At 33.0% G+C, this 14,009-nt stretch overlaps 1 protein-coding gene across 2 annotated transcripts in view; it reads right to left on the minus strand.

Moving 5' to 3' along the window:
• NUP155 (nucleoporin 155) overlaps window positions 1-14,009 on the minus strand; it is a 53,841-nt gene that overhangs the window by 27,125 nt on the left and 12,707 nt on the right. For both annotated transcript variants that reach the window (XM_036762229.1, XM_036762220.1), the window contains exons 7-19: window positions 13,521-13,626; window positions 12,734-12,807; window positions 12,331-12,422; window positions 9,565-9,662; window positions 8,558-8,710; window positions 7,250-7,350; window positions 5,406-5,576; window positions 4,701-4,811; window positions 3,729-3,823; window positions 2,339-2,427; window positions 1,833-1,895; window positions 1,140-1,290; window positions 173-239 (exon numbers count right to left, since the gene is read on the minus strand). In XM_036762229.1, the coding sequence (XP_036618124.1) occupies window positions 173-239; window positions 1,140-1,290; window positions 1,833-1,895; window positions 2,339-2,427; window positions 3,729-3,823; window positions 4,701-4,811; window positions 5,406-5,576; window positions 7,250-7,350; window positions 8,558-8,710; window positions 9,565-9,662; window positions 12,331-12,422; window positions 12,734-12,807; window positions 13,521-13,626 (1,371 nt within the window). The remainder of the gene's footprint in view (window positions 1-172; window positions 240-1,139; window positions 1,291-1,832; window positions 1,896-2,338; window positions 2,428-3,728; window positions 3,824-4,700; window positions 4,812-5,405; window positions 5,577-7,249; window positions 7,351-8,557; window positions 8,711-9,564; window positions 9,663-12,330; window positions 12,423-12,733; window positions 12,808-13,520; window positions 13,627-14,009) is intronic.

The following is a 14,009-nucleotide window of genomic DNA, read 5'->3' on the forward strand; positions in this document are numbered from 1 at the left end:
GATTATATTTATTATTTGGGAGGACTTAAGACAATTATTAGGTGTCCCTGTAAAATGGCAATAATATTTAAAAAGAAAGAAGAATTGATAAAATGTATACAAATAAAAGGATTAAAAAAAGAGCCTAATAAGTACAAAGCAAAAAAAGTAAAAACCGGCACCCCACACTTACTGCAATAATCTCTCTGTTGCCACTCTTGAATACTCTCTCCACAACTAAACTTGCATCCCAAATATTTCTGAAACACAGAAGAATATTTTAATTAACTTTTGAATTGACTCAAAAAAAAAATCTAAACATTGTTAATGATCTTCATCTAGCATATCAATTAAAACACACAATGCTGAAGAAATCACCTGCTTTTATACTTGACATATCCCAAAAAGTAAAATTTACTTCATTTATTAAATTTTTGTTGAGAGAAAATAATGTAAATTGCAGTTTATGTAAGGCTGCTAAAGGAGACTCTTGAAATCATTCTGATGAAATATATGAAGAGAAGCAGTTACATAAGACGATGTAGGTGGAGGTAAGCAGAACCAGGAAAAACATATACACAACTACAATAAAGTAAAATAACTTACTAAATGAAACATAACAGTATAATTATAATAATCAAACCAGGCCCTGGAAAAGAATTGTGAAAATACACCTCCCATTCTTTTCTGCACACTCTAGGTGTGTAATATTGCATATGGTGCAGGATTTAGTTGATATATTAGTTGGCTGGGCTGACTTGTTTTTTCTATTTCCTTATTCTCTCTTATAATGGATGACTTGCTCAATATGGGAGGAGACAGAAATTTTACAGAAAGGAAAACAATGTAAAAACATGTGTCATTAAGTACTTAAAAATATACAATGGATGCTGGTGCTACCTTGCAAGACTTAGTCTCCCTTTATTTGAATAAAACTGTTTTTTAAAACCCAGGAGAGCATGGCCATGTATAAAATCACTTATAATCCCCCCTTTTTGGTGTTGTTTTGCTTAACTGTTTCCAGGGATTTTATTTTTTCTGTATTGTTTAAACAAAATTATTATTACCAACTAAAAAAAATTATATTGTATTATAAGTTAAAAAGAATAGAAAATGTTACAGAGCTAACTCAAACAATGCACTTTCCTTAAGTAACTTACCCCATAATTCGAGAGAAGTAAATGCAGATACCATTGTGTTTGCCAGAATACACCATCTCTGGCCCAGTCATAGAACCAATACTTGTAGTAGGCTGAGACAAATGGCTTCCAGTAAGATATACTGGTGTTGACATGGTAGGAGAATGCACACCTAAGACATACATAAAAAGTTTCCAAAACGTCAAAAATAAATGTTTTCCTCAGGTGAATGACACAATTAAGTAGATATTTGGTTTGGTTTTCCTTAATACCTAATTCAAGTCCAAATGTGGGACCCTGAGACATCTACGTTATATGAGAGGAATGCCAGGTACAGGTAAAGGAAGACTGACAATATTTTTGCTTTCTCTCCAGTCTGGAAAAAGATTATGTAGGAGCTAATTTAGAACTTGTTCACTCTAGCACCTGAGTAAGGGATGTGCCAAGAAACATACCAAGGGCATTCTGTTAAACTGAGCCCCATTGCTGTCCCGGGGTAATGGCAGCTGTAATGTTCTTTTGCTAACTCGTCTATTTTCATTCATTTCCTGAATGTCTGCAAATTAAATTGCAGTAGGAACAGAGTCTTAAGGAAGAGAACTTCCACTGCTAATCCCTACCAGGGACAAAAATGTAAAATATTAACCAAAGAATATTTAGGGTAGATGTTAGCTTGTCAGTGCTTTTAAGTCTGAAACAGATAAAGTAAAGTACCTGGAGACGGTGTTCCCAAAAAGGATGGATTAGGATATGGGCTACTGACAGGCATAGGAGAACCTAAAAATAAAATCAGAACATACTTATAAAGAAACATAAAAACCTTTAGAAATAGATTCTATATGTGAGAAAGTATGCCTCAAGCCCAATGGGCCTGTGAGGACCATATCCCCACAGACATGAAGGACAGAGCCCAGGGAAGCTGAACACTCCCCATGAATCTATCAGAGGCAAAATAATTCAGTAACATGATTGAAGCTTTCTGAGAATTCTCACTTTGGGGAATGCTGGTACAAAGTCTTAGTTGTCAGGGAACTATGTTATTTGAGATGATGCCAACGTGTTACGAAATTTAAGATATAAGATGACAATAGATATGTATGTTGTATCATAAAAAACAAGCAATAATTAAAACAGAATCAAATGTTTTCAATGTTTAAAAAACATTGTGGAAATGGTTACAAAGTAACTGAAACAGTTTAATTTCAGTGCTTCATACTCACTAGGATAGACAGGAGATCCCAAGATGGGTCCGACATTACTTGGAGGAGGAAGAGCTGATGGAAATCTCATCTGTGCCTCTCCACCATACCTATTTTAATAAACAAATCCTGAGTTACTTCATTCACTATATATGTTGTTCAGAAACCATGTTAGGTTCAAAATGTTTAAGAGGCAAAAGTATTATATGAAACATACTTCTTAAAATTACATCAACCATATGCCCATAATAAACATTTTTCTATACAAAATAGCACTGTACTTTCCACATAAGGCTGTCTTTTGCTTCTATTTCTAAAATCATACTGCACTCTTTCTAAAAATGTTATTTTTTTCACAGAAAACATCTAAAAGAACATATTTCTTCTGAACTATTCAAAGTCCTTCACTGTCACTAAAATTTGACTAATCAGTATATAATAGTACAAAATAGCAGAAGCTTAAGAACTGAAAGGGAAGTCATTTATTTCTACTTTTAATTGAAGCATGAATCCACTCTATAATATGACTGAAAAGTGGACTTCAGGGTAGAGAAAGGAAACTCATTATTTTTCCCATTTCAAAAGCAGCCCATTACTTTTTTGTACATCGCTGTTTTACGTACACACATGAACACACGCATACACGCGAGCACTGTAATTTTCCTAATCACTGTTCTCGGGAACCAAGCAGAATCAATCTAATTCTTCCTCATCAACATTTTATTGGGGGCTTATTTCTCAAAGTTAATCAGAAAAAGAAAGGTAATGGAATTAGAGTAGGAAAAGCATCACTCAACCCGATCCCCTCCTATTACAAAAGAGGAAACCAGAGAAGTGACATGACTTGCTCATAGATACTCCAGTGGTAAGTGGAAAGGCCTTTGGTTTTAAAGCCTATGAAGTTCTTTGTCCTAATGGAACCTGCTTTTCATTAACAGATTTTAAAAATTAGACTCACAAAATGTTACCAGAATGCCAAGAAATAAAAGGAGAGAAAACAGAGAAAGGAGGAAAAAAGAAAAAAAGAGTAGGCTGAAACGTGTCATGGTACCTGAGGTTCAGGTTAGGAGGAGATGAGAAAGGAGGTGCACATTACCATTCATTATTTTCATATGGGCTATGTTAATGTGATTTGTTCAATTTCAATGGTCCCTGATCAAGGGCAATTTTGTTCTCTTATCCCCTTGGCATCTCTAAGGAAGGTAAATAGCACAAATCTCTTTTACAAATGTTTATTGATTGATATTCAATTTCTTGCTCAAGAGCTACTCATTAACAGTCTAAATTTGAAACTAGGCTTAATGATGTTCTTTTTTCCAACAATATTTTAATTTTAAAAGCTACAATTCCAGGATTCAGAGATACATCTGACACAATATAATACAGATGAAATGAACATTTATCTGTATACCTGAAGAATGCACGAGTTGCCCAAGCAGATACCTCTCTATCACAGGCAGCGGTGGAGCAAGCCAGGATAAGGCAAGTTGCACAAGCCTGGTCCTCCTATAGGAAATATTATCACCCATAAATACTGCAAATATTAAAATATTTAAACATATTTTAATCCTAAATGCTAAAATCCTAAAATGCTTTAATGCTAAAAAAAAATTTGACACAACTGCCCATTTTGAAAACATATCCTGTAATATTACCATATGCACTCCTTACCTAATTAATAGTACTACTTCTAGTTTATTCCCTAGTTTAATCTAAATTTCATCATTTATGGACATCTCCTACTTAATATCCTACTACTCAGAAAAGAGTAATGTATTGTGTCATGAAAGCCTCCTTAAGTATTTAATCTTAACAGTCATTTTGGTTTATTCTGAGTTATAGTTGTTGTTTTTTAAAGCAATTGATAGCTTTTTCATTATGGGTTATTTTTTCCACCAGTGATAGGAAAAAGTACATTCTATGTTTTGTAAAGAAAAGTCAAATTAATGACACAGAAAAAGTTATATTTACCATTTAAAATAATAGGACCCTACTTTGCTATAACATAGATTAAAGTACATTCATTAAATCTACTCACAGGAAAAATCAGAACAGACTACAATAAGGATCCTAAAATACAGTTCTCTCCCCAAACATCAATATAGAAAGACAAAACTGAAGCTGCTAAAGAAATAAAAACAAATACAAAAAGATTAAGGAATGAAATTGGTTGACTTTGTTATTTTTCAACATCATAGTAATCCTCACCTTTAAACAAGAGAAGTTTAAACCAAAGAGGCTCACTTGGGCTTATTATTTAAGCTGAAATTTCATGGTATAAACATGAGGTAAAAACAACCACCTATTGGCTACCTGGATTATATGAAAAAAGTAAACACTCTATTATGACTAGACAAGACTATATGGAATTACAAATATTCACCTGATGCAATTTGAAGAATCTTTCAATCTCTTCTCCATCTCCCCCCAAATTACTAACAAGAAGATGCCTCAGTTGATCCACAGGTCTAAGTTTGTGAAACATGAGACTCCCCTAAGAAAAAATGAGGAAATTGATAAGCACAAATGTTACAACTACAGAGTAACAACCCTCACCAAGGCAAATATTGAAATGATAAAGAACTCAACACCCTTGTAAAAAACAAGACAAAAACCCAAACATTCCCAGAGAAGTCAATAATGTTTCAACATCAAACATAATACTTGATCCACAGAACCACATAATATATTTCCAAAGAAAACATTGCTAAAAATGCTAATGATAATACTGATCTTTTTTTTTTTGACTAGCTGCTCTTAGAAATTGATCCCAGACGCCATTGGACCTTCTATTGTTTCAAAATACTGAATAATGGCAAATAAAGCATATATTTCAGGAAACTGTTATTCTTCTTCTAAGATCCACAGTTTTCAGATTATTTTATCTACATATAAATTATAACTCCATTAAGATATATAAAAATTATAATAGTCCACTAAGACTTCATTAGAACAAATATTTATGACTATCACAAGATAATGGTACTGTGCTAAATGAGAGTTTATTAAAGCCTATTGTTTCACAGAGCTATTAACCACTATTTCCTTTTTCTTTAACTCTATTTTAATATGAAATGCAAACACTTACCTGAGCAGAAAGCAGGACAAATTTCTTTGGGGGTAGCATATGCTGCTGTACAACAACTGGTGAATCTGTTATTGGAATATGGTCCTTATTTAAAGGTGTTATTATCTTGTCAATTTTCAACTCATCTATTGCAGAGAGAGCCCAAGAATGACCATCAACACGTGTTGTCATCTATTTATTTAAAAAGAAAATCATTTTCACAAGTCACTAACTGTAGGTAAGAACTTTTAAGAAAATCACTTTACTATTCTATGAATAGAAAGACAAATTAATAAACACACATTAGACATTTATATTCAATTCCCAATTTTTATGATTTTCAGTTCTTTCCCTCATTCATACATATTCCTTGTGATCAAAAAGGCAAAGGAGTAGTATTTTTGAACTTCAAAATCATTTATATTTTGGCTTATGATATGCTTACAATGGGCTCACGGTATACATTCTTCTTAACCCAAAGTATAGCTCACTTCTCGATAATGGTCAATTAATTTGACATTTGTTAAAATGCAAATAACTGTTTCCGCATTACCACCAAATAGTTCTTATTGATATAATTTTCTACATCTCTTCCTCCTCCTCTGAGAAACATTCATAAAATAACAGGATGCAAGTCCATCTTTCTATTTCTAAAGCCTCCACCTTAGATTGGGCCCTCATAACTATTTCCCTAGATTATTGCAATAGTCACCCTGCTTGGGTTTCCACTCCACTCCAGGCTATTCTCCACAGAACTGCTAAAGTGCAGATCTGACCAAGTCACTTCCCTGTTCAATCAACTCCAGAGGTTCCCTATAGCTGAGAGGACCAAATATTTCTTTTTAGCTTTTTAAGTTCTTTATCGCCTTGCCCCAACCAACTTTCCTAGCTTCATAGTGCATTATACCCCTTTCACACACTTGGTATGATCCATGCAAGCTGGCCTTCTCTGTTGCTTACACGACCTTCCATCAAACCCTCAGTTACTGTGTCCCCACACAAGATGTCACCAAAATCTACATAGTGCTCCCTCCCTCCCTGGCGTCTCCCTCTGAGACATAGCTTAAGCACCACCTTCTCAATAAATGAAGCCCTTCTCAATGCCTACCAATGGCTAGTGCCCTTGCTCCCTATCTATCTTGTATTTATATTTATTCTGTGTATACTTGACCTTTTTAATCATCAGTGTATAGCACACAGCAGCTGTTTAACCAATGCTTGCTGACTAATAGGATCCTAGATTGAGGACTGGAAGAGGACTACAAATATCTTCTAGTATGAAACCCTAATACCACAGATGAGGAAACTAAGGCCCAGAGTAGTTACACAGGTTAGCCTATGTCCAAATCCGGTAGTGTTCTTTTGTTCAGAACTGTAATAACCATAGCTTTCTAGCACTGTCTCTCAACTCTCTGAACTCCAAAATTTAGGCACGACATTCTAGATAATCCGAAAACAATTTAAACCATAGAAATTGCCTCATGAAGAAAAAACTGACCAGAAAAGTGAGTTTTCGTAGAATTGAAAAAAGAAAATTCATTAAGAAACAAAAGTATATTTCAAAGAAGAAATCTAGGAACAAATGCAGATTCTTTTGATATACTTTCATGTACATCATATGAAACTTTTAAGAACTCAAATTAGATGAAACTCACTGCAAACACAGCATTGATAATAATTTTCAAAGAACAAACTATAACAGTAAATGAACACTGTTCAATTCCATTTAATTTTCTAATATAACTTCATATTACTAGATAATTAGAAGCAAATAAGCAAAACTAAATCACAATCTTCCTTCTTCCTTATAGGAATGTATTTACATTTTTAAATATTTGCAATTCAGAACACGCAGAATGACTTACCTGGGTTTCCATCATTGGCTTCTGGAATGGAAAGGTATCATGGTTGACACACCACAAAATATCATTATCTTCATTTTCTGAAGCTGCCATCAGTAGAATACCTAAATGCATAAAAGTGACATGAATATGACTATATGCACTAAGCCAAATTATATGGGTAACCAATGTCATTTGTTAACTCTAAAAAATTAATTAACCTAAAATTCATTATTCTATAATTAACCAATGTAAAATTCAAACAAACAATAATTGGTTCAAGTTTACTTCTGATTGTCTTAAAGGAAAAATGTGTTTAAAAGAATATTTACTGCATTTTTTTGTTCAATATTCAGCATCACATAAAGTGTTAGTCCTAAGACAGTGGAAGTACACAGTAAATTCTACATTATCTGTGTGCAGAAGTACAAATGTTTTTAAAAATAAGTAAAGAAAAAAATTAAACTTGTTATTTGGCTTTGGAAAATAGTCAGACACATGCTGAGTCAAGTACTTCTCTGTACTTAACCCCATCTCATCCTTAGCTGACTTTATTGTCAGTGGCTTAATACTGTTGGTTTTAGTGCATGAATCCACTGACACTCCTGAAAGGAAATAAATTACCCATGTACCAATAAGAAATTTTATCATATGTTAACAGAAAAAAACTGGAAGCTGACTGACAGTACACAAATACAAATAACATTCACAAAACATTTCTCATGTTAAAAAAAATTAAATGAATTTGGAGTGTAAACTCAAAGTGAGATTTTAATTCTTTCATCTTTTAATTTTAAAAAAAGTTGCTACAGAAATGCTAAATATCTTTGTCACACATACTAGAGAGTAAAGCAGGTATAAGTAATTTTACCAACATTCATGGCATGACTTAATTAAAACAAAACTTTTATTTTCAATAGTTAAAGTCTGAACTTTTAGAATGATCTAGAATAATTAGCATCATCAAGTAATAAAATGTAAAATAGAAAAGCACACTTATGAATTCTCCTTAAGAAAGTATTACACTGATTGTAATATTCAATAATAATGGTGTAAACGTGCAAAATGTGGGACAATTGAAATAATTCTGCTTAAGGGGCAGCTAGGTGGCACAGTGAGTAAAGCACTGGCCCTGGAGTCAGGAGGACCTGAGTTCAAATCCAGTCTCAGACACTTGACACACTTACTAGCTATGACCTTGGGTAAGTCACTTAACCCCAATTGCCCTGCCTTCCCCCTTCCAAAAAAAGAAAAATTCTGCTTAAGATGCAATTCTCTGTCTTGAAGTCCATACCACAAAAAAATATAACAAAAGCACATTCTAGCACTTACCTTTGCTGTAAAGAGCTCTATGCACCTTTGATGGTTTTTCCACAGTTGAAGAAGCTGAGAATCCAGGAGGTAAGCGGACATGAACTAGTACCAGTGTACTGGGCCTTGCAAATGGTTGTCTAAACGGGCATGTGCTGAAATATAATCTTACACCTAGGCACATGGAAAATAAGAAAATCAGTCACTGATAATCAAGGAATGCTTGCTAGTGGCACACATTAACATCAAAAGTTTTAGTAAGAAACAAAGAACTCCGCTAAATTTATAAAGTCTTTGAATTCACTTGAATTGTGAATATTTACTTGAGTTCAATAAATTGTAGCTATCACAATCAACTAAAACCACTTTTTTTGTATTTTTAATTGGTAGTGAAGCAGTTATTCAACTTGAGGTTAACTACTGTAGAGATTCCAAAACCACAACAGGGTTGCGGCAATCCAGCATCCATCTAGCTCTGGCTTTGCAACAAACGAATTACAAAGTCTTGTGGAAGTTACTTAACGTTTCCGAGCTCTGGGCCTCCCTCGCTTGACTCTTAGAACCCCTCATTTCCAATGTTTGACTCAACAACCTCAGGAAAGAGGTCTTTACAGCTCCCCAAGGCTGCTAACACCTCCCTGCCCCCTGAAAAACCTTGTCCTTTATATATTAGTTTTGTGTATGTTTTCATACAGTGCACTGTCTTCTCTGATAGAAGAGAACAGTTTTATTTTTGTCTTTGTATTCCAATGCCTGGCACATAGTAAGCATTTAATAACTCTGTTGATTGACTGATTTCCTCATCCACTCAAAGTAAACCTTGAAAAAGAAAGTTCTATTTGAAGAAATATATATATAATTTGTACCTTCTTTTGTTTTCTTTTTCCAAATGAGGAGCTTGGACTAGATATCTCGAAGGTCTTTTCTAGTTCTACATTAAGACTGTGGTTATATATATATATAAAATGATGCATAATAGAAGCAGAAAATAAATTGTCTTATCTCTTCATCTGATGACTTAAACATACCTGCATGTGTGATTGCCAGTAACTGACAGTCTATAGATTCTGAATTTTCAATCACTGCTATTTGGACAATTGGCTTAAAAACAGAACGATCTATGGTCCTAAAACAATAGACAAAAATCAAAATTTTAAAAAAATTTCATGGTGTCAGGAAATGTGCAGTAAGTTATAATAGGGAAGATTTTTACAATAAACATTTTTACACAGTTGAACATATCCCAACCAAACTTAAGATTAAATTAAATAATCAAGAGCCAACATAATAAACAATGGGAAAATATTGGGAGTATTCCCACTAGAAAGAGATATAAAACAAAGATGCTCACTTATACCACTTTTATTTAACATGGTATTGAAAATTCTAGCAACTACAGCAAAATAGGAAAAAAAACACTGTAGGAATTAACACTGGAAATGAAGGGGTGAAAATACCATTATCTGTAGATGACTTATGGTATAACCACAAAATATGGTGTCTTGACCAAAAAATTACTTTAGCAAGGTCACAGGATATGAAATTAATTTACCAACATCATTTACATTCTTATTTAAAGAGAAAGACCAAGAAAATATCACAAAAAAGAAACCCTACAGGGAGCAATGGCAAAAAACAATGCTTACTTCATAGTTAACCAAAACTGAAATACAAACATGATCTGTAAATCTCATGGATAACTGAGGTGGCATGAGAAATTTTAGCCTATGTTAGTGGGAAAAAAAGCCCAATTTGATTAATAGTACATATAATGATGTTAACTGTAAACAATAATTATATTCTTCTCATTCTCATATACAAAAAAATTAGTATAATTTAGAATAGGAACTCTGATAAGGCAGGCTTTTTTCATCTTTTAAACTTTAAGGAAAAGTTGCTGTGGGAATGTGAAATTTATCTGTAAAATATACTAGAAAGTATAATAAACTACAAATCTAACAACACATATAATAAGACTAATTAAAATGAACAAAATAATGGAAGATCTAAACAAATGAAAGAATATCTAATCCTCAGAAGTGGGCTAAGAGAGCAAAGATGACAATATTCCCCAAGTTAATTTACATATTTAATCAATCCCAATCAAAATATGAAAAAGTTTTTTCATAGAGCTAAATAAAATCATAATGAAATTTAAATGAAAATAATAAATGAAGTAGAATATCAAAGGTCACACTGAAATGAGAACAAAAGGCAGATAAAAGTGTTCTTGCACTTGAAGACTTTGAAACATACTGCAAAGTCATCATCAAAACTACCTGGTAATGGGCAAAAAAAGCACTAGAGCAAAGGAAGAGATTATGAGATACCAGACATGCAATCACATCCACACATACAAAATATTACCAGCTGATAAACTCATAGAATGGTTTTTAAAAAAGCTATTATTAAACAAATTTATATGAGAAATCTTAATAATTTAGGTGGTAAATGGTTTAGACCAGCATTACACACAAAACACAGTGAGTTATATACTTTAATGAATTCCAGTTGAACAAAAATTCAAACATTAAAAAAAAGACACTTTAAAAAGGAGAGAAGAAAATGGAATAATGCATTTATCTCAATTGGGGAGGGGAAATCATCTTTTGGGTACTGAATAGAATAATTATTAGGAACAAGATAGGTTCATTTTTTGTAGCAGACCTATGGTTTCACGGGTATAGGCAATTCCTGGCAAGGAAACTCCCTGTATCAATGATGTTCTGGTATCTGCAAAAGTCTCCTCTAGATTCGTCTGAAGCACCGAGAAACAAATGACTAGCCTAGACAGACAATGTGTCCAACTGAACAAAGGTCTTCCTAGCCTGACTCCAAGTATCTACTATACCATGCTGACTATCTAGATGTATTTGATTTACATTAAATTAGCAAATTTTGTATAACAATTTTTAAAAAGTAAAATTACAGGTAGTATATGGGAAATATATGGGAAAAAATGGGAAATGGGGAAAAAATTGTGGCAATTATAGGAAAAAATATGTAGGAAAAATATGGCAAACAAAAATAACATAAATATGAACTTGCTATGAGGAACAGCTGAATATGAACAAAGTTAATTCCAACTCCATGATAAAAAGTCAAAGGAAATGAAGAGATTTTCCAAAGAGAACGCACAACTTATTAATATAACTTTGAAAAAAAAGACTGTTTAACCTCTATGAGAGGTGAACAGAAAGGAATACAACATTGAGGAAAAACTTATGTATCAAACTAGCAAAATAGTTAAAAGCAATAAAAATGCAATGTTTGGTTGGGTTGCTGAGAAAAAGCTATACTCATTCACTACTGGTAGAATCTTTTAGGAAAGCAATCTGGTAAAAAGAAATAAAAGATGATCAAATCCTTTGACCTAGTAATGTCATTATTAGAAATCTGTCCAAAGAATGGTATCAAGAACAAAAGAAAATGTATCACTATAAAGAGATTAACTTCTTAAAAAAACCAACAACAAACCGTGGGGTAATAGCAGGGAAGAACAAGTAGCAAATTCAAAAAACACAACTGTGTGCACTGCTATGGTCTAGGCTCATTATTTGTATTACAATCTTTATTACTGACTGAATAGTAAATAAAACCTTGCTTTTTCACGATTGCTTGAATTTTACAAGTCTTCTGTTTTAGAGGAAAGACTCAGGCTTAGTTGATTCTTTTAAGAACCAGAATATGCTGTCAACATTCTTTCAAAAATGGAAGTGTAATCCCAATTTTAATTCATGAATTTTTAATTATAGAGATATTTAGAAATACTTAATATTACTTTTTTCAATTACCTTGCAATGTTCCCAGCGGCACAAACAATAGCATTCTGTGAAACGGAAGTAACTCTGGAAATTCCTTTTCCATCTTGGCCCAAATCATAAACCTATAATTAATATAATTATGTTTAGATAATTCCCTCCTTCCAAAGGAAAAAAGGCACATGAAAGCATGCACATGTATTTCCTCAAACTTTTTCCTAAGCTTATTTTATCTACTTTTCATGCAAGAATGGAAAAAGAAGGGACAAAGTTGGTAGCTACAATAAAGGAATTTTAAGAAATAGGGAATATCTTTTTAAAAAGCAAACAGCTCTAGAAATCCATGAATATCCTAATGAAGATCCAATCATTTCTACTAAGAAGAATTATTTTTCTTTTATTTTCTCTTAAATGTTAAATGGATATCTTTAGTTACCTGTATCACACCTCTTTCTGAGCGAGTGTATAAGATATTCCTGGAATTGTCGATTGCAATCTGTACAATGGGATCTAAGTTTGAGGGAAAATAAAAACAAAATTGAACACAAGCCATTTAAAACAAGGTAACCTTGCTGCACCAAACCTCTATACCTCAGAGCCTTCTTCCCAATACTGTCTAGCAAAGATTCCAACCTATTTAAAGGAGAGCTTTGCCAAGTAAGGTTTCTGGTGAGGTGTAAACTGATGAAATAGATGGAAAATGTTTTGGAAAAAATTTAAAGCCCCACATAAATAAACACAAGGTACTGTGTGTACTGAACTTTAGATGACCTGTACTTTTCTTTTTTATCCATTTCTTCTCCTTGAAGACAGCCAAAAATTTCCATAAATATACTGATTTACTTCACAGAAATGAGTTTCATTTAGTTCACATGTAGGTATCCCATATTTCATGAAAAGTTCAGTTCTAGACAAATTTCCCCCAAATAAGTCCTTCTAAGTAACACAAAATAGAATTCATTATTTTCACCTGTATTCACAAGTATTTATTTAAATTAGCATATAGTTTATTCTTTTAGCAATTTCTTCCGGCCTGTCTACATAGCTTTTAGAGTCCCTAGCAACAATACCCACAATACCTCTGTGTAAAGACTCTAGAAGCCACATGTTAGTAAAATCAATGTAAAATAAGTCTTTCCCAAAAGGATGAGGATTTGCCAATAAAACATCAATTTACTATTTTAAGTATAGCTGTAAAATCCGTGACTTTAATAGTTTCTTACCATCTTCTGAGAATGTGAATTGCAGCAAAGATGGAACAAGGAAAGAAAGTGCACTCTTGGAGTGGTTTATCTTTCTACATCTCTGGCTGAACCAGCCGGCTTCTGCCTGGAGGAATATAAAAAATTGTAATTCTATGTTAACTCCCCCATAACAATTACTGAATTTTAATTGTGTATCTGTTGCACAAAATGTCAATGGTTACAAAGGACTGTTAAAAACTAAAAACTGTAGGATATGTCATTAAAACTTAGCCAAAGAACATCTGTTTGCCCATATGTGTCATCTTTATTTTCCCTCTGGAAGCGTTGGTATGGAAATGCTTTGTACTGGTAAACTAATTTTTATATTTTCTTGAAAATTCTTAATCAAGCAGTAAGGAAAAGGATACATATATTTAAGAAAAAAACACCACCACAATTCTAAAAGTTTATGGGTTTTTGGCTACCTCACATAAATTCCTTTAAAAGACTCAATCACAGCAGTGGCAG

Source organism: Trichosurus vulpecula, chromosome 1 (assembly GCF_011100635.1).
Source record: "Trichosurus vulpecula isolate mTriVul1 chromosome 1, mTriVul1.pri, whole genome shotgun sequence".
NCBI lineage: Eukaryota > Metazoa > Chordata > Mammalia > Diprotodontia > Phalangeridae > Trichosurus > Trichosurus vulpecula.